The following is a 20917-nucleotide window of genomic DNA, read 5'->3' on the forward strand; positions in this document are numbered from 1 at the left end:
CTTGTTTCTAAGCAGTATATTTATTTTTATTCTCCAGTTTTCTTTCTGTAAATTAAAGATTTTGAGGGTCTTTCCCAACCAATGAAATTATTCCAGCTTTTTTCATTGATAGCATTTTGCTCACTATGAAGCCTGGCACGAATTGAATCAAAGACTGCTTGCCATTGTCATGGCATCATTCCAATAAAGGTTTTTTTGGAAGTACACAAACCTTTTAAAGTGTCTATCTGTATCCACTGTCTCGCTTTAAAAATGCAATCGTTAAATTTTCTTGAAAGGTGCAAGTACATTGTACTGAAGTATTTGGACCTGCCAGTTGGAATAATAATTAAAGAAGATGTGCTTGGTAGCCACCTTTCCAGTAATTGCTTTTGTTATGGAGGGATAGCACAAAATCCCTACTCGTGTATCCCTGTGGAACGAAAGCCCTTACCAGGATAGCGGCTGCCATGCACAACCTTTATAGAGGAATGTAACACGCACATTCCATCTGCATGTAAGCATGGTGTCACCGCAGTAATGCCTTCTAATTTTGGTCCTTGGATTAGTTTACAAGTTCATCCTTAGTGCTTCTTTGGCAGTCATAAGACAGCATTCTTAGATGGGACTCTAACCGACAAACCCCAACCTCCTGCAGGGAGTTTATCTACCATCAGCAACCTTTACTTGGAAGTGTACAAAAACATTTCGCCTCTATTTAAATCTATAAAAAGGGAACTGTGCATAAAAACCGTAACATAACACATGATCTAAATGAACAGAACAGCCGAAACTATGTAATAAAGAAACCACCTATGTAATAACAATATACAAGGACTTCAGACCCCTGACAACCAGATAAAAACCAGTCAAAAAAATACATGCTATAGAGTTACTAGCAAACATTATGGGGCTCATCATGCTGGCAGTGTTTTGTGAATATTCACAAATTCGTTTAACACTCCACAAGCTAACCTTTAACCCCTTGCTGACGGGAATTTCTTTCCGAAAGCCGACTCCAAGAATTCCATCCTCGCTTGGCCACGAAGGCCACCTACCAAACAGCAAATTTTCAGTTTGTGGCCCTGCATGCTCTGCACGCTTTGAATTACTCGGTGAAAAGGCTCATTGTTCGGTGGCATGCGGCTCTACTCACCCTTCCACATTCCCGTTGCCTCTTTTCAAAGTGGGGACTATTGTGAAGCTGGTGATTATGATGCAAAATCGGTCTTTTCAATTCTGGGCTACGCACAAAGACCAATTACCAAATATACAAGAGCCAGGGTCTGCCTTCTTTCACCGTGTTCGCTTGAGCGTGGGCCGAGAATAATAGCTGAAAAGGATCTAAATTTTTACAGCGGCTACAGCCACTTCCCGGTGCGAAGGGTTAAAGCATAGCAAAACGGGTATACATTGCTCATATTTTTGTTGTATTAGAACTAGGCTATACACCTGCTGAGCCGCACTTAAATAAAGTGAGTTCTTCAAGTTCGGAACCGCAACAGCACAGCGTTCAGCGTCAATTTGGTTCAGCAAATTACATTTGGCACAGCAAGCCCTTTAGCTTGATAGGGTGTGCCGCGCCATCGGTGTTCTGCATGGCAGTGGCATGACACTACTCTCTTTAAGTTTGACATGGCAGCAGCGTATAGCCTAGGCCTTACTTTTTAATTATTGATTTAAAAAGTCCTGAATTTCCCAACATAAACTGTTTCCTGAACACAGATCCAGCCAGTGCACCCATACACACACAGACACAAGACAGAAACGGCATGTCCCTTCAGCTTTGCTCACAGCATAAAAAATATGTCTTTTTATAAATCAAATTAAACACCTTTTCTGAAGTTGACAAATAGTGAGATAGGCTGCACCAAAGAAAGACCGTCATTACAGAAGAATAAAGTGGAGGTACACGTCTTCACATTCATGACGTGGACAGGAAAAATTCACCTCCAAAGTTTCCATAACTATTAAAAAATTTGCACCTCGGAAAAGAATAAAAACTTCATGTAGTCTCAGTCAGTCTTGTTCCTCCTAGCGTCTATTTCTTGTTTCGCTGCCTCCAGTATCTTGTCTGCGCCATTTTTTAGCATTGCCGTGGCAACCGTGGACCCAAGCTGCTCGGCTGCACGGAGTGCATTGTGGGATAGATTGGGGGCAATGATGAAGGAGTACAGTTGGAAGGAATCTGGACTGTTGGATGGCTCCTGTTGGACAAAAAATGTAAAAAAAAATTGTACAATGAGCTTCCTAAGCAAATTAATGTTATTGTGCGAGTGTACGAGTGAAGACATCTCGACTGAAATGTGGCTAAGGATTTTCTGAGTGGTTAAAATTGAAACTTGGGGCCTGATTGTTTCACGGGGACCGGATCGCGATCAGTGATTTGAGGTTGGCTCACTGACACAAGAACCCGCCTCATGGATAGAGAGAACCAGCTTTGGGATCATTGATGGAGAGCCAGATCTGTGTGATACAAACAGGCCCTTTGACAGTCTTGAATGCCAGATGTTGTAAGTGGTGTGCATGAATGCCGTGGCCACACATTTGCTATGTCTGTCTTGATCTGCCCACAGACCGATCCGTTTCACCATGCAATTCTGAACACACACCATGCTGCATGAGAGTCCGACTGACGTGCATACACCTGCGTGAGAGTCCGACTGACGTGCATACACCTGCGTGAGAGTCCGACTGACGTGCATACACCTGCGTGAGAGTCTGACTGACGCGCATACACCTGCGTGAGAGTCTGACTGACGCGCATACACCTGCGTGAGAGTCCGACTGACGTGCATACACCTGCGTGAGAGTCTGACTGACGCGCATACACCTGCGTGAGAGTCTGACTGACGCGCATACACCTGCGTGAGAGTCTGACTGAAGTGCATACACCTGCAAACGACTGTACAGCTTGAATAGGCAGCGGTTTATCCTGAGGCCGCGCCATCTTATGTTGCGGACAGAGATCAAATGCGCGGATTTTCCGTAACAAAGCTGATGCGTACCATCTTTTGCAGCAAGTCTGGCGGTAAGTCAACGGATTGCGTTTCCTGTACACACTCTGATCCATCAAGGCTGAACGCTGCCCCTGTCAATTTTATCTACAAGACAGAGAGATGAAGAAAAAGTGCTTTGCAAATGAATGAGTACTTTATAGGACAGACTGAGTTTTGATGACTGGTTTCGAACGCAGCCAAATAAAAAATACTTGTGAGTCTAGGTCTCAGGCAAAAAAACAGCTGGACCTGACCTCTTAGGACTAACCCTCAAAACAGGCAAAACCACCTCCTAATGGTTTCTGTAATATTGTCTCTATGCATGTTTTTCACACAAAAGAGGATTTTTTCAGTAACATCTTGCCATTTTATCATCAATTGGACATGCTGTTCTCGTGCTGTGTGCAGATTTCAGAGATAGGTCAGCCAGAAATGGATTCATTTTCCACCTCACACTCTATGCATGTGGGCTGCCATGTTTGTAATCACGAACTTCAAATGACCTATATCATATGACCTATGTTATATTGGATTGAAACTTCACATTTGTGATGTTTGTATATATCTACACATCCTAAGTTTTGAAATGATTGGTTCAGTCAGCCTACCTTGCCATCTGCAACCTGCGAGTCGACCGCCACGGGTGCACTGCAGCCCCCCTGCAGTGTCCCTAGCAATGCCCGCTCACAGACGCACTGCAGGAGTGTCACAGGGTCGTGCAGTCTGGACAGGAACTGGACGAGTCTTCGGTTGGCAACCTTGCACTCCACGGCCATGGCACCTTGGCATGGGGCGTACATGCAGACATCAGGAAGAAGGACCTGCGCCCAAGAGAAATGGAACGAGTCGAAAATATGCTGGTTCAGGGGCCAATTTCAGGGAGTCGATAAACATCATTATGTTTATGTATAACCAATGGCAGACTAATGGATGCTGGATAGCGGCAAACATAGTGGTACTTTTCTCTATTTTGCCTCATGTTTGAGCTTATGTTTGCATGGTCCATTCGCAAACAACAGTAAAGGCCCATTATTATGTTTGCTGTCACTGAGCATCTCGACAGCCTTCCCGTTCATCAGACACAGAAAATAGCTTTTAAAATCTGAAAACATCATTTGCACTGGGAAGATCTTCAAACACCGGGCAGACATTGTACACGGACCACTGTTCAACACTTTTGCATATTCAGCAGTGTTCCCGGCTACAATTCTGTGGTGACGTGTGATAGGGTTAAAGTCGGCCTTTTGCTGCGTATGAGGATCATACCTGGCTTATTCTGTGCTCCCAACCCATCCTATGCAGTCCAGCTGCAGCCAAGATCAGGCACGCGTAGTTGCCAGACTCGTCCAGCTTACGCAACCTGGTGTTTAGATTACCACGCTGGGGTAACAGGTTAAGGCCATTCTAGAATTCCGAGCTTCCTTTTGGTGTGTAACAAAAATGATGAATTATATGTAGCTACAGCTCCGATCTTAAACTCCATCAACAGTCTTTAGCAGACGGCAGACCAAGGAGGTACGCAGACTGAAAAGAACTCCATTTTGATTTTGAAGTTGCACATTCCATTGCTTTAGTCAGCTGGGATGTGAGTGGCCACATACAAAACAAAAACCTGAAAAGTGCTAAAAGCTAAAATTTGGAAAGTTATTGTAAATTTGTGCAGAGAGTTGTACAAAAAGCTGAAACTCAGAGTAAAACTCTAAACAAAAGATGAATTCTCATGCCCCTTGAATCAGAGAAGGCCACTTCTTGTAGGACTTGTAGCTCTTTAAATCGTCGGTGCACTGTTAAGGACAAGTATGAAACAGTCCATCCTGACCCAATGAAGTTCATTAGGCTGGTGTAACAAATGTCCTTCACATGAAATGACTGAAGAATCTTACATTCAGGTGGGATAGGATATAAGTCCACTGTACACTGTTCCCAGCTAATGCTGGTACCCATGTGAACTCCTGGATGGACTGATGAGGCAACGAAGAGTAAAGTAGCTTGCTTAAGGACATAGTTTTGACCAGAAGCTGTAAAGGATACGACGTCTTTAAATTCCACGTGAGGAAACCTCCTTTTGAGTTGAGCTACACGGCGCACAGAACTTGTGCCAACTACACTGTCAACAGAGAGAGATAATCAATATAAACCAAAAGGAAATTTCCTGCTCTGTCATGGAGGACTGTGACTGTAAGCCTGGGAACCTGACGTTAATGATTGGATAACGGTGACGACAAAAACAGCAACTGGAGTGATGATAGGTACAATGATAATGATGACGGAGAAAATGATAATAGAAATGATAATAATGACCGTGTCCAGGACGACTGTGATGATGGATGATTAAATCAAAGTTGAACTCTTTGGATTGGTTTTAATTACAGGTTTTACTCTTAGACTGATTTATATTCATCAACACTGTACATGTATAGTCAGTGCTTGTCCGGGAGGTTATGAAAAAGTCACAAGCTTACTCGGGTGGGAGTCAAACCCAAGACCGCTTGCTTACTAGTGCAGATGTGTAAGGTTTTGGTTGGATCTTGATTATTAGAAATATCGCTCTAAACAAATATCATTTCTAATGGAAAAATTCAAGGTTTTTGAACTGTTATGCACACAACCTCACACCTTGCGTGCATTATGCAACACATTTAACTTCAAAAGCAAAGGTAAATGGAACTCCCCCTCAACCATAAAAACAGGTTCTTTTATAAATTTGATTTTATGTCTTGTGCAAATGGCGTTCAGCCCCTGTGTGAACATGTTCTAATCCTCCAGCTTACCTGCCAGGTTGGAGGGTCTCTAATGTTCTCCCAGCATGCTTTGGGCTCAGGACCAAGGCATCATGGGGGTCATCTCGTCTGCAAAGACAAGGAACCAACACATCAGAGTCCCATGCATGCAGACGTGAAACACACAATGCAGACGTGATCTTCTGCTGCATAAAAGTGATGTTAAAATTCGAAAGGACTTTTCCAACCTCTATCCACCTCAACTGGTGTGTGTACATTTACATACATATGTACATTTCAATCCCGGGAATAATCAGTCAGCTTTTGCAACACTCTTGGCTGTAACCAAGAAATTCTAACAGGGGTGTAAATCCCGAGGGTAGGTGGGGGTGGTAGAAGGACTTTCCCTCCCACTTTTTGACCAGGGGGTCAGGTTATTGAATCAGCCCGCCTCCCTTTTCATGGTGAGAAGAGGCAGATTTTGAGTATTTTTAAAATTTCAAACAACCAATCGTTCAGGAAAAAAGAAAGAAAAAGTAAAAAGCTTTTGATTACAGTTTTAATGTAAGGTTAAGGGGTGTGAGGCAAAGAGGTACACCTGCGTTATCATGAGGGGTGACCCCTGCCATCAGGTGGCGTCTTTTATTAAAGTCCCCTCCCCATTTCAAATTTCCAAAGCCGGGCAACTGTGATTTAACTCATCCCATATTTCCCAGTCTCCGGTGCAGATTTGCGCCACTGAATTCAGAAAAAGTCAATCCTGATCAGAGAAACAAATTAATTCTTGGGTTCAGGACTTGAATGCGGCTTGACCCGCTGTGCACATACTTGCAGACGGTAGCGATGGCCATTCCGTCCGGCAAGACAGATGGTAGGTCCTTCAAGGAATGGACAATCATGTCAACTTTGTCGTCTGCTAGCGCCCTCTCCAATTCCTTGGTGAACAGGCTGGTCACGCCAATGTTGGAAAGCGGTTTGTCCTGGATTGTGTCTCCTATTGTTTCCATGGTAACTGCAGAACAAGAATGTCATCAATCACCAGGGTCTTTTCATGCAAAATCCTAGACTTTTGTGGGAGAGGCCCCATGGTCAATCAGTACGGTTTAACAAATTAATCACACACTCATGTACAGTACATTTTTTAAAATCTGTAATCTAATTTAATTATAATCTGTAAAATGTCCAAATTGTAGCTGTACTTCTAACAGAGGTTATGCACTGCTGGCATCTCCATGTTGTCTCAGAGGCTGTTTTGTTATTTCAATTTACATGTAGCTACAACAAATGCACAAAAGGCTTAACGTTACTCGAGCCTATCCCAACAATACAAATTTCTTGCTCTCTGAGTATGCGTTAATGCATAACCTCTTTTCGGCAAGTCGTACATTGCCCTCTATTAAACTTATGCATACTGAATAGGTCACTGGGACAAAGCTCACATCTTTAAATGAATGTAAGATGAAAAAACAAAAATAAAAGCAAACAAAAATATGCCCACAACTTGCAAAAGGATGCCACTTGTAGATGCCCATGTTTTTCTTACCAACATCGAACGTCTGGGTTGGGTACAGTTTCTGAAGCCGTTCTATCACCGTGTTGGTTTGAATCATTGCTAACTGAAAAAAGACATGTAAAATAGATATGTATGAACTTGGAATTATTGTGCCAACTGTAGCACTGTCAAGACAGAACCCATCAAGCGCCCTCTCCCGTTTAAAGTGATTAACAACAACCAGGATGGTGTCTACGCGCTTAGGCCTACTCAATTTACATGTACAGTACGTCTACGTGGACCAACGGCCTGCCATTGCCTACATGATTAACTGAATTAGGCCTACTCAGCCGCGCGCTACAGTCATTTACCTCGCTTTTTCGTGAGCCCACACGAATCACCTGCGGTATTTCACCAACCACCTCGTCAGCCATTTGCCCAATCTCAACTGTCCTGACTGAAATCGGAACCAAATAGGAGACACTCAACTTGACCACCTGCACCTGCCGTAAACACGTGCTAGTACAGTACACGTCTCTGGCTAGCTAGCTAGCTTCGTCTTGAGGTCCAGTCATGTGCCGAAGTTAACTGCACTTAAATTTGCCATATGCTGCAGATATTTCCTGTTATTGTTAGTCAACAACCTCGGTCTCTATTAGAATGATCGCGGCCTCATAAATTACGTATAATGACTTTTCCCTTGTCACCTAAGTGCTGCTGAGTAGCACATCCTGAGAATAAGCTTGCTGCGCACGAACAGCGCCCAGCCCGCCCTCTTTTGACTGATTACGGAAAGTCTTGCTACGGGATACGTGGCCGAAGCCAGCGGGGCAGAAATCCGTGCAACCTGTTCCGATCCCAAATTGCATTTTCGAGGGAAGACTTTTCAGTAGATTTTCCACAATGGTAAGGAATTTATTTATATTTGCGATTACCCATTGATTGGGACTGCATTACTGGGGAGATCTTGAGCCAAACGTGATTGTTTTGACGCTGAATATGGTGGATACATCAGCGCACACACCTGTCATCGTGGGCCCAGGCCCAGAGAATTTTTAAATGCACGACATCCGTCTATTTCCGACAGATGGCCTTGGACCGTTTTGTGTCACGCACAGTCATAGTGTACTCTCCACCAACATGACCAAGTTAGCTTGAGCAACTTTAGCCCAAATGCTCATAACATCAGGAATTTCACAATTTATAGGGCTGGTTCCGAGTTTGTGCCTTCTAACTTTATCAACAGATTTGTCAGACATGTTGCACATCATTCTTGGGTCTGAGTTTTTCAGACCCAAGAATGATGGATTTGTAAGGTTTAGGCCTACAGTCACTTCGCCCCATTTCCACGTTGCCCCTAAGCACTTCGCCCGTAACTACATCGTCCCATCCCCACTTCGCCCTATTTCCACTTGGCCGTCTGTGCTCGAGTGTGTTACAAGCGTGTTCAAAAAATGGTCAAGAGGGGAGCTCCGCAAACGACATGTAGTTATTATAGAAAACTCTACAGCATTAAATTAATGTCGACTGGGTTGTCCATTATGGTGAGTTAATGCATATGGTTGGACTAGCATCAGGGTTATTTCTCATCCTCTTCAAGTTTATTTCAAAGCCTTACACAGAATTCTGTTCACATCGTTCTGGTAACATGTCGATGCATCCAGACAGCTGTACCCAGGCGAATGGATAAAGCTCGGAGGGCAGGAAATGTTGTGGAAACATGCTCGCTCTAAGTACGAGCAAAACAACCAAAAATTAAACTGAAGCGTTTACACGGTTGTCCACTGTCCAGTTGCCTGATAATATGAATTTACTTGTTTACTGATAAAGCTGCTGTAGGGAGGGACCTTTTTATTGCTACGAGAATATCAAATCAGTGCTCTGAAATATGTGATTGCCGAGCTTTCGGTTACAACTGAGTACCTTTTTCAGGGCAAGCAGATATTTCAAAGCACCGATTTGATATTATATTCTTGTTGTTATTCTGATCACGGTGCTACGCAGCTCTTCCATATTTCTCTGACCTTTTTATTGCTGTCTGGTTCCCAGACACAACAGATCCCTTCTATGTTTATTGTATCATGCTGACGCTCTTGCTGCATGCAGTTACATGTAGTACATTGCGTCACAGACACTGAGAGCCACTGTGCATGTGCCTCTCAGCGCTTCGACATTCATGTCTTATGGAGCCTTTCAGGTCACTGCAGTGACATTGAGACTATATCGATTAACCACTGTTAACCTTCAAAACGTGTTATGTGATTACATGTAACTCTGCATTTGGCTGTTTAGTAGAACGGTTACTGAGTTTCAGCTTTAGGATCCCTCCCCTGATTGTTCAGAATACATACCTGCCAACTGTTGCCATTTAATGGGAACTGTTCTGACTTTCAAGTTTTAAACGGTCTGAAAATGGGAATGTTCCAATTTCCATAAAAAAGGAAAAAAAATAGTAAATAAATAGAAAAGTCCCAGAAAAAGAAGGTGCTATTTGTGAAAAAAGACGTATCTTTTTTGCAAAAAAGAGGGCACTGTGTGCGGGGTCAAAATGGCAATTGCTACACCTACATGTACACACCAAGTGTGCAAACACCTTCAATTGTGGACTCCCTATTGTTCCTCTTTTGTTCATACTTCAACTTTTCCTGAAGACCTCCCATATGTTTTGTACACGTTTTCCAACCGTGGACGCTTCGGCAACCGTAGACCCTATTGTCCCCTATTGTTATAAGTCCACGATTTGGATGTGTATACAAACTCATGTATATGTATGTAAATAGTTTGTCATGTGCAGCTGCTTAGGTTGCTATGTGCTCCTACAATGGGTGTCCCGATTTCTGACTTTCAGGCAGGTACGGGAATGGTATACATCCCAAAACGTGTACGACTCATGAAGCCACGTATTTTGTCTCCGCCCTTCCCAGGTGCTCCTCGCGGCTGCCATCTGTACCAAGAGTGGTAAGGCCCTCCTCTCCCGACAGTTCGTGGAGATGACCCGGGCACGCATCGAGGGCCTCTTAGCGGCCTTCCCTAAGCTCATGAACACGGGCAAGCAGCACACCTTTGTGGAGACGGAGAGCGTCCGCTACGTCTACCAGCCCCTGGAGAAGCTGTACATGCTGCTGATCACCACCAAGACGAGCAACATCCTGGAGGATCTGGAAACCCTGAGGCTATTCTCAAGAGTGGTAAGCTAGAAACCCTAATCTTCCTCAATCCTCCACAGTCCTTTGGATGGTTCGGAGGATTGGGGCTGAATGGTAAAAAGTCTTGGGTTAGGCCTTGTGTTGTTCATGCTCCGTCATGCATAAATTCAGGCCTAGTTTATATGTGAAAGCATCCATACTGCTCTGGGATACCATTCACACTGAGACGGTGCTCACCCCTCGGAGGAACGTATTTGTCAAATAATGGAGGATTTTGAATGATTGATGCTGTGTACAAGTTTTTCCTTGGAGGCAGTTGGAGGAATTGAAGGTTAACTTTCTTATTTTTGCCCGTGAGGATAAAAAGGAAAGCACTGAAATAAACCTTCATTAAATGTTAACGTCATTTATACTGACGAAGAATTATGTATCAATGTGTTTTATGTTTTAAGCCACATTTTGAAAAACGGGAAAGTTAGGAATGGAACTCAAAATAGTCTGGCACCACTCCATTCAACGGATAACAATGAATAAGATAGACTCTGGGAACAGGATAAAAACTGTTGCTTTGATGGCCTTTACCTTTTGCCTTGATGCTTTTTGAAATGTTCCAAAGGCACAGTGATTTTCTAATACCATACAAGGACCCTTTGTCTGATTTTTGTTCGGAAGTGAAAATTCTCTTATCTCACACACACACGCGTCCACCATTGCCTCACCAAACTTCGTCCCCATCTTCAGATCCCTGAGTACTGTCGTGCCATGGAAGAATCCGAGATCCTGGACCACTCCTTTGAGGTCATCTTTGCGTTTGACGAGATTGTGGCCCTGGGCTATCGGGAGAACGTCAACCTGGCCCAAATTCGTACCTTCACCGAGATGGACTCCCACGAAGAGAAGGTGTTCCAGGCTGTCAGACAGGTGGGTGGCTATTAAACAAACCCGGTGTCCTCTGAAATTTGGTCCCCTTTGAAATTTGTCCTTTTGCATGTAACAGGCTATGAGCCCAAATTCCGGACACCAGGAATGTACATTTGATAAAATAGCCAAAATAGCGTGGATATTTCAAAGATTTTTGGACACGTACACTGGCACCTGACCACAGCTTGTTTGTATTTTAAAAGTCAGTGTTCAGTCCAATAGTCTCTGCTCACAACCTTGTAGGGTCTTCACAAATCTTCTGAAGTGCCAGAATCCAATAGCTTCAAACGTCCTGGTTGATGTTGAAAATTGATGTGCATCAACAGGGATTTCCTTGCCTAAATTTGCATCATCACAAAAGCCCTACAACCTCTAAACACAGTCTTTCAATCCATATTTGTAAAATGCATCATCACAAGAAGCAGCAAGTGAATCAACACACGCACGCACTCCACAGGTTTGCACTACACCTCCTGGTTCAAGTGACAACACGCTTTGGGTCTGTACTACACGCCTAATTCGTGTGGGCCTGAGTAGTACCTCCGCAGAATTGGCCGTTAGTTCTGGGCACTGGATTTGTGTGTAAGGAATGTTTTCTTCTCTTGTTCAGACCCAAGAGCGGGAAGCTAAGCAAGAGATGCAGCGCCGGGCCAAGGAGCTGCAGCGTAGCCGCCGGGAGGCGGAGAAGAGCGGTCGTAGGGGCATAGGCTTCAGCGGCGGCTTTGGGTCGTCCTCGCGAGGCAGCGACATCACTCCCGTCGTGTCAGATCTTCCCGTGGAGAAACCTAGGCCCTCGGCTGCCCCATCAAAGTAAGTGTCAGTGGCGACGTTGACAAGAAGATGAGCTAAGAGTTTTGAATGGATTCACAATTACTGTTTGTTTCGTTTATCCAACAGTGCACTAAGCACTAGATACATGATGATTATAACTGACAGTGACATTGAGGGAGACAATACAGAAATGTTCAGTAAAACCTAAGGTATAGTCCAGGTACCAGTAAAGCCCACAGAATCATGTAGGGACTGAGAAGCCAATCCACATGCCGAACTCGATGGGATTTGAACCTCAGATTTCAGGGGTGTAAGGGGAGAGAAAGAACCACTATGCCAACTTGACCGGATGGATAGTGGGCTGTCGAGTTGGATCATGAGAGATGATTGGATTGAATTAGAGAATAGATACTGAGTTGATTCTAGAATTTAGTCCCAAGGGCATGCATTCATGATTATTGAGACTGAGGACATTGGTTGCTTGGCTTACATGTAATGCAGTATTGATAAAATGTAAAAAAAGCTTTTCCCCCTTTTGATTTGGAGCTCAGTGGCACATTCAATCCAGTCCAGACAAAAACTAGGGACTTTGATGGCCTGGACAGACTAGGGGTAATACTGAAGATTTGATTGCTTCACAACTATGCCCCTCTTCACATTGATGTCCAGGCCAAGTGGGACAGGTAGACCGATGACTGGGGACCTTCTTAACCCCTTTATACCGGGAGGCGTCCACAGCCGCGGCTTTGTGTGAGGATTAGTGCATACCACACATACAGTCTATTCACCATGCAGCTGCTGGTTCAATGGGGCCTGCTGCTGGACAAAGCCCCCCATTCAGGGCACACCACAGCCCAGCAGTCACGGTCAAAGGAATCCCGCCGTGAAGGGGTCAACTGGAGTAACACAGTTACCCCCTCCTCACTGTTATGTCTGTGCCCAGTTAGTTCAAGTCCACCAGCGAATGTGAATATTGAGACCAAGGATGCTGCTAGCCACAATTAGTACCTAGGTGTGTCCTTTGGCTAATTGTACACTTTGACCTCCAGGCCGAGTGGCACAGGCAAAGCCATGAAGCTGAGCAGTAAGACCAAGGACGTGGACAGCTTCGTCAGTAAGCTACGCACAGAGGGCCAGGACGTCATCTCATCCACAAAGTCGTCCAAACAGTCTGCCAACATTGCCAAGACCACCACACCAGCAAGCAAAAAAGAAGGGTAAGGGGCATGTTCGTGCTTTATTGGAGACCTGCAGAAAAGAGCAAAGTGCAGCAGGTGTAAATGTCTGATGGATTTGGTCGCACTGAGCAGTAAACAGCAGCCCAACAAATTGCCTATAGATGTAGAGATGGAGGGAGACGGTCCCCTTTAACCACTTCCTGCTGGGGAGCCCGGTTTCGGGCATCATGTGTTTATACACGTGGCTGGGATCTCTGAAATCGGACAAACGGAACTGGGCCTTGTAACAAAAGACCAGGCTGCTGGGCATTACCGACATTTTTTCACTTTCAATAGTGGAGATAATCCAGCCTTGTTTTGAAACAGTATACTGCATGCTAATCTTGCCCCTATTGAAAAGAGGTCAGCAGCGCACTGTGTCAGGTTTGTGAACAAAAGAAAGTTATTTAACACTGCACAATCTGGGCTCTTTTTACAAGGCTGCAGGCCTGGCTGAAATACTCAGGCGTCAGTAGATTTTGTCTGTTAGACTAGAGTTGCCACCTGACAGTAATTGGTGTGGGTGTAAATGTCCATTAATTGAAATGATGAATTTTTGAAGAATTTTGAAAACTGAAAATCTTGAAAGAGTCCTGATTATGTGCACTGCATTTTCCAAACCACCTGGCAAAAAGCGGTTAACCTCTTTTGGACCTTGTAGTGGCTGGCAATCATAGGCTCCCAGGCCGTTGGGCCTCGGGGATACCTGATAGGTTGGATCTTGTTGCACTAGGCAGGCCTATGCCTCCAAGGTGTTCCCCATAGGTCCACTCGCACATTGAGGAAAAGATATCCCTTATGGCTGACCGGGAAGGAGTTTTACAGATCCTGGACGTCTGTGGACTGATCGCCTGGAATATCACCGACAAGATCGCTGCAAACTGATTTGCCTGGCAGGGTTTCTAGCCAAAGTAACCTGGAGGGTTCAGGTTACGTAATGGCAAACTGTTATGTCCAGCAGGAATGCTTTATACATCACATCACTGCAGCTGTAAAACAAATTGAGCATATCGTCCTTGTTCCCACAGGGTCCACTTGCGTATTGAGGAGAAGATGTCCCTGACGGCTGGCCGGGAAGGAGGTTTACAGAGCCTGGATATCCATGGGCTGATCGCCCTGAATATCAGTGACAAGAGCGAGCAGGCGGGCCGCATTAAAGTCGGCATTGCAAACAACGACGACAAAGGAGCACAGTTACTGGTAAGACGAGAGAGCAATCCTTTTGTGCATGGTTTGTTATCACTGAATGATGTGATCATCTTCATTTGGTTCTTGCCTTCAACGTAGTGTTTGTGCCTTGTCCTTCTGGAGATGGGTGTGTGTCTGACACTGGAATATTCCTGTCAGTACAGTAACTTGAGAATTACGTCGTCTACGGAACTTCAAAGTTGGTTTGTTTATTGCTCTATGCGATTGAGAAAGCCTATTGCATTTGGGATGAAAAGGTCAAAGGTTAAGGCCACAGTGAAAGTCTTGACAATGCAATAAGTTTAGAAATGCTTTGCATGGGAATTTCAAATATGGCTTGTGACATTGGTTTTGGTAATCCCACAAGTCCATTGCATTAAGAGTAAAGGTCACAGTGGCTAAACCGATTCAAAAAAATTTGCATTTGTGATCTGAAAACGTGAGTTGTGGGTTTGGTTATTGACTTGGCATTTTAATAACGCTTTATTCATTATTTTTGTTCGGTGCTCGGTAGCTCTGTCTTGGGTAATTTTTGCAAGCAAGCTTTTGTCAATCATCTGCCCAAATCCTGTACTGTCCGGGGAGTAAATACCACACTTTCAGCATTTTCAAAAATTCTCTTGGGACATCACACTTTATACAGTATCCTCCCAAACCTTTCAGGGTTGGTTTCAAATTATCTTTGGGAATTGGGATATTGAACCATTGCACCCGTAGTTTAAAGAGTTGAAAACAAATATGCCCCCATCTCCCTCAAAGAGCATACTTGAAGTTTGAACCACACTGGAAACTTTGCCCTTCAAAGAAAGTTTGAAAACCGGGCCTCGTTTCTTGGTACCAAGACTTTGTTTTGCTGTGTATACATGTATATGAGGACAGGGAGCATGCTGCCTGGCTTCAGAAACTGTAGCAGTTATTGTGCGCCATGATTAGTCTGCCCTCCCTGTACTTAATGAGCCTTGTTTTGAAGTGTACACACCTAGCCCTTTTTTGCTCTTGTTAAATGCTTCATTGATGCTACCTCGGAGGCCGTAAGAACGGCGACATGCTTTCTGGTGTGTGGTTGCGGCCATGGCAGACCTTTGCCTACAGGTACCTGTGCACTTTCCTATGATTCCAGAGAGGTCCACAGTCCTGGAGCAATGTAGGAAAGCAAAGTGTAGCGCGACCCGCACAGAGGTCTGTCGATTCTGAAATGATGTGCGTGCCGCTGGAGAATGGCAAAGCTGCCTGCCATTGGTTGTCACAGGGACACATGTTTTTAGCGTGGGCCCACAACATCAGGATTCAGTCCTTAGTATTCAATGAGGTGTTGAGTTTTAGTGTTCAGCGTAATTCTGTCCATCTGGAGACTAGACAGCAGTAGCTTCCATGGTGGTTGTTCTCCCTGCAGACTCATCCGAACGTAGACAAGAAACTCTTCCAGTCTGAGTCTTACATCAGCATGAAGAATCCAGCCAAGCCCTTCCCACTGAACACTGATGTTGGCGTCTTGAAATGGAGACTAACCTCCCAGGACGAAAGCCTCATGCCTCTGTCAAGTAAGGTTCTTTGTTTTGCTAGTTGAATAATCTTCCCAATTAATGGGGAGGCATTCAGCAGGTGGGGCAGTTCATGACAGTGCCAACTAACAGGTAGAGGGCACAATCATCAATGCATTATGGAGACACCTGACACCATTGCGTAGTAATCACAATCGCTATACCTTGGCCCTGCTTTCGTAACTAATCTCTCAACTCCACATTCTGGGCACTACCTTCTGAAGGTAAGTCACAAGCTAGTCATGTAAATTGTTACCAAGGGATCCCTTGTGTTGCTGTTCATCTCCAGTCTTCTGGTGAGTATACACGGAATCCATTAGAAAATTGCATTGCACCAAGTCGATGGTCTTGCCTATTTTAATTATTCAGAAAGATTTATTACGACTTGCATTCAGAGATCAACGTCCTTACACAAAATGCGTTGCTACACTTTGCAGCGTTTGTCATTGAAGTGTAATGTTTTAAATAAAATGTTTTAATGTTTTAGTTCAGTGTGTTTGATAATGTGAAGCACCTTGGAGCATTTTGATGGAATTGGAGCTGTATGAATGTATTTTTGGCATTATTTGTTTTCCCAAGTTAACTGCTGGCCGTCTGAAAACAATAAGAATGGATGTGACGTCAACATAGAGTACGAATTGCAGCAGGAAGACATGGAGCTGCAGGATGTAATCATCACCATTCCATTAATGTAAGTATTCAGAGAGAGTCTGGTTTTTTATGAGTAGTGGCTAGGGTATTGTTGAAGGTGAGCTACCATTCCCGAATCAGGTTGAGCCATTGTCTGGGAAATTGTTACAGTGTACTCATGACCAATGTACATTCCACAACGTTCGTTGCCTGTGAACACTACCCAAGCTTTGTGCAGACAAAATGTTTACTTTGGTTTCTTTGAAATACGAAAGTAAATAGCGTAAATGGGAGAGCTTGGTTGGTGGGTATCTGACCACAAATTCCAGTGTCTTATCAATAAATATTCTTGTAATATATTGATTCAGTATAGAAATAAATGACTTCCAGTGGTGTATCCCTACATATGTTCTCTCACAAATCCATTCACAAATCTAGAAGCCCCCCCCATTCTAATTTACGCATGCATCAGTAATGTTCACAAGCAGGTGTTCTTTTGTGTCACACCGAAGCGTTCAAAGCAATATCTTGACCTTTTTTCCCTCTTTGCAACAGGTCTGGTTCTGGCGCCCCCATCGTCGGCGAGATAGACGGCAATTCCCGCTACGACCACCGCCGCAGCGTCCTGGAGTGGACACTGCCCGTCATCGACGCCAGCAACAAGACCGGCAGCCTGGAGTTCAGCGTCGGGGGCCACCCGGACGACTTCTTCCCTGTCACGGTCGGTTTCATCTCACGGAAGTCTTACTGTGACATCCAGGTAACAAACCCTGTGGAGGAGAAAATCACCATTCATGTACATGCACGTTTCCGTTACATCCCTAGACATTACACAAGGCTCTAGGGTTGAGATTTGTGAGGATTTTTCCTGATTCCAGGATTTCTTCATCAGACATCTCCTGATTTCAAGATTCTCTAAACACTTCTTGAAATCTGGAAAACCTGATTATTCAGGCATTTTCACACATTTAAAGTTGATACAGACCTCAGGAAATGGATATTTAAAGGGTTGCCCTTAGGTAAACGCAACTTTAAGGGGCATTGTGGACATCCGGGAGTTTCACAAAATTGCAGGTAGCAACAACGCCGCGCCGGTGAAACAACTGCAACGAGCGCGCGCGTACGTACTGATCAACGAAAAGATTTTTGAACTGGCTGGTGCGTGCGTACGTCGCCACAGTCGCCGTTTTCACCAGCGCAGAACCTGCCATTTTGCGAGAATCCCGGATGTCCGCGCTGCCCCCACACCATTGGTTTATGCTACTCGGCCCCTCAAAACCTCTGGTGATTATTTCGTGGATGTGTCATCATATTCCAATTTCATCTCTGTGCAAAGCTGATCCATTTCTCCCATTGATCTAAGCCCATTTTGTTTTCAGTTTTCTTGTTGTGTTTTTGTTACTGCCGAATGAAACTTACGTCTACTTATTTCTTGGTTTTCAGGTTGCGGATGTACTAATGCTGGACAGCGAGCAGCCTGTCAAGTTCTCCACGGACGCCGCTGTGCTCGTGGAAAAATATGAAATCGTGTGAAGATTTTAGGACCAGCGCATTATTGTTAAAACAAACTTAATATCATTGTCTGCAAGGAGACCAAGTCCTCAACAAACCTTTTTATTACCAAGACCAGACCAGTAACATGAGTTTGGGGGCAGTTCCACAATGTTGGCTCAAGGTATTCAAAGTGTGGCATTGGTAGAGGTAACGGCACCATAAACAACTTTTGTTCGTGCCGTTAACTCTAACTTCACAGACATCCTCGGCAGCCGGATTATTGAGTAAACAAAGTTTTGCAACCTTGCAATCCATGGTGCTCCTCGCTTGGTGCATCATCACAGGTGAGAAACATTATGCACAGCTGTTCATGATTTGTGGCATGAACCTACGGTGGCTCCAGGTAATCCAATATGTCAGTTTGGTATTTCAAAACAGGCAATGTCATTCGTGAACGTGGCACCTGATGTCATCCCATTTCAAACATATTCAGTGTAGGTGAGTTGGGACCCCACTTAGAGAGGGCCAACCTCATCCTCCAGTGCAAGAAACACAGTGTGCTCATAAGTCATGCAAAAATATGGAGTACATGTACTTGTGACTTTCATCTGAATGTGCACAAACTCACAAAAGTGTTTTTTTTTTTGCAGCCAGTTGTCCATGGAACGTTGCATTTGCGGGCTGAGCTTTAGTAATGTGGAACTTGCTTTTTGAATTTCCAGGCATGGCCATCAAAACAAGGATTTCCTTCTAGTTGTGACTGTCTTGCGTAACAAAAGGGTTGATACATCTTCGTAAAATAATTGATTCTGAAGGTCCTTGCACTCTTGCATGTACATGCATAAAGATTGGTCTTCACCAAATGCCATTGAAACTGTGAAACAGTCAAGGAGTAACACACTGGACACATTTATGTTGGTGTTACAGACCTGTTTTGTATTTTCTGTAGCCACACCAGGGTCTTAAATGAAAGCATTTGTTGTAGGGGAAGGGATTACAAAAATTAAATGACGTTGAGAAATATTTGGACGATAGATTGTCAGGGCAGAAATCCATTCAGGAAGATTTGGGGAAAGTGAAGATTCTCTTTTGCTGGCATTATTTTGAAAAAAAAAATTGCTCTTCATTAAAAAAAATGTTAAAGGCATTTCTTGAAGGAGTCGTCTCGCGGATGAAAGTGGGAGACTTACAGCTGTTGTCACATCCTTAGATCATCCCTGCATTCACAGCTAGGACCATCACCGTTACTTGTAGCTTTGTGCTTGTTTTTAATCTGTGAACCAGGAGAGCATTTTGTGAAATCTGAAGGGGAACAAACAGGGGAATTGGCAGGCATTTGACCAGTTACGGTGTGGAAAGAATCAACTATTTTATGAGCCAATGTGTACAAAACAACTGTCATAAATTCTAAATTTTGTATAATATATCATGATGTTAATGTTAGGTGAGAAGCCATTCATTCATTATTCAAACACCAGTTTCCTACATAAGCTGTTTGCCGTATTTAATTTTTATTTCCTTTTTGAAAAGTACTTCAGTTCGTAACGGCTTTTTTTGGGTTCAGTACATCTGTGGCTCAACCAATGTGCAAAGATTGTAGACCCAATGGACTATTAGACTGATTTAGTATTGATTTCACTTAAAGAAAAATAAATCTGAATGGAATGCACCGTAGACCAACTCAAAGTGAAGGCACATTGGTTTCGAGGGCTCCATTCAGCCTAACACCAACCTTGCATTTTATTGAAATTGAATTGTTGGCGAGTGTTAGTGGACAATACACACATACTTCGATGTGTTCAGTCCAGAATTTCATCTCCAGTCACTAGTGTCAAGACTCCTTTACCTCGCAAAACATGACAACCGGTACTTTTAAATTTGTCCAGTAAATGTAAAAAGTTGCCAGTTATTTGGCAGTCATTAGAGGCTTGTTGTAACATGGGTGCCGAACGGTCTCTGGTGCCCTAACTTGTTACATTGCAGGTGGATTTTTTGGATTTGAACTCTCCAGACTTGTATCATAATTTGTTTAAAGCCCATGCATGAGCCTTGGGCTGGCAATGGCTGGACAGAGCAAGCACATCATTTGGGAAAAATGCAGAGGCAGTGGCTTATTAAGATTCTGTTTTAGTGTCATTGCAGTCCTTAGCCCCTTCATACATCTTGACCTCTAAATGCAAGAATTGGATACAGCCACAGTCTGGTGAAGTGAAGAGCTTGCAAGTGCGCATGACTCAGTCCTCCAGGTACCAGGTTAACTAGACATTCCAACCCAGAGAAATACATACACTTGTACCTCTGATGTTCCCGCTTCCATGAAAGGGCTGTAGCATCTCACTACTAAAGGCAAGTTCAATCAAGAACCACTTGTTAACTAGAGTTTGTTCATGATGTACCTAGCGCATGTGCAGTGAAGTTGAAGCACGAATGACCCTAGTCAACCATTGTCAGGTCATTAGGCCGAAGGGGGAAAAAGTTGACCGCAGGAAGGGCAAAATAGCAAAAATAAAAGTGAAAATGGTCATTTACTGGTGACATATTGTTTTTTCGACATTTTCTCTCTGCTCTGTGCTATTAAAACGGTTTACGGTAACCAACGATGCAACCAACCCCAATAAGCTGGTTGTGAATAGCCAACTAGACTAGTCCAACCATCATCGACTAGCATGCGTTTGATCAGAGTTAGTTGAACTATGGTTAACTATGGTCCTTGAATCGAACTTGCCCTAGGCTGTTACAATCCAAAGTATGCATATGTGTGATTTTGACGAGCTCATCTACAAGGAACTGTTAATAAATCCACAGCTAGTAACATGAAG

At 43.9% G+C, this 20917-nt stretch overlaps 2 protein-coding genes across 2 annotated transcripts; one reads left to right on the forward strand and one right to left on the reverse strand.

The window, feature by feature from the left end:
- Position 1: 1 nt before the first annotated feature.
- Positions 2–7881, reverse strand: hmbs (hydroxymethylbilane synthase). The gene is made up of 9 exons (XM_022254739.2): positions 7562–7881; positions 7242–7314; positions 6527–6710; positions 5750–5827; positions 5010–5085; positions 4245–4358; positions 3587–3799; positions 2988–3083; positions 2–2186 (listed from the first exon to the last, which is right to left on the reverse strand). The coding sequence occupies exons 1-9, from the start codon at positions 7622–7624 to the stop codon at positions 1995–1997; spliced, it is 1089 nt and encodes a 362-aa protein (XP_022110431.2). The 5' UTR covers positions 7625–7881; the 3' UTR covers positions 2–1994.
- Positions 7882–7955: 74 nt separating this feature from the next.
- On the forward strand, positions 7956–20916 carry arcn1 (archain 1). The gene is made up of 10 exons (XM_022254736.2): positions 7956–8096; positions 10115–10378; positions 11078–11257; positions 11868–12067; positions 13078–13245; positions 14274–14445; positions 15827–15974; positions 16554–16665; positions 17160–17364; positions 18048–20916. The coding sequence occupies exons 1-10, from the start codon at positions 8094–8096 to the stop codon at positions 18135–18137; spliced, it is 1542 nt and encodes a 513-aa protein (XP_022110428.2). The 5' UTR covers positions 7956–8093; the 3' UTR covers positions 18138–20916.
- The last annotated feature ends 1 nt before the right edge of the window (position 20917 follows it).

The sequence above is a fragment of the Acanthaster planci genome, linkage group LG10 (genome assembly GCF_054643075.1).
Source record: "Acanthaster planci isolate LZ-2023a linkage group LG10, COTS_SCS, whole genome shotgun sequence".
Taxonomy (NCBI): Eukaryota; Metazoa; Echinodermata; class Asteroidea; order Valvatida; family Acanthasteridae; genus Acanthaster; species Acanthaster planci.

Excerpts from the sequence above, each read along its gene's own strand:
- hmbs (XM_022254739.2), bottom strand. The coding sequence starts at position 7,624 with ATGGCTGACGAGGTGGTTGGTGAAATACCGCAGGTGATTCGTGTGGGC. Across the intron at positions 6,711-7,241 it reads AACCCAGACGTTCGATGTTG|TTACCATGGAAACAATAGGA; the intron begins GTAAGAAAAACA and ends CTTGTTCTGCAG. Across the intron at positions 5,828-6,526 it reads GCCATCGCTACCGTCTGCAA|ACGAGATGACCCCCATGATG; the intron begins GTATGTGCACAG and ends TTGTCTTTGCAG.
- arcn1 (XM_022254736.2), top strand. Across the intron at positions 12,068-13,077 it reads CCCTCGGCTGCCCCATCAAA|GCCGAGTGGCACAGGCAAAG; the intron begins GTAAGTGTCAGT and ends TTTGACCTCCAG. Across the intron at positions 16,666-17,159 it reads ATCATCACCATTCCATTAAT|GTCTGGTTCTGGCGCCCCCA; the intron begins GTAAGTATTCAG and ends TCTTTGCAACAG.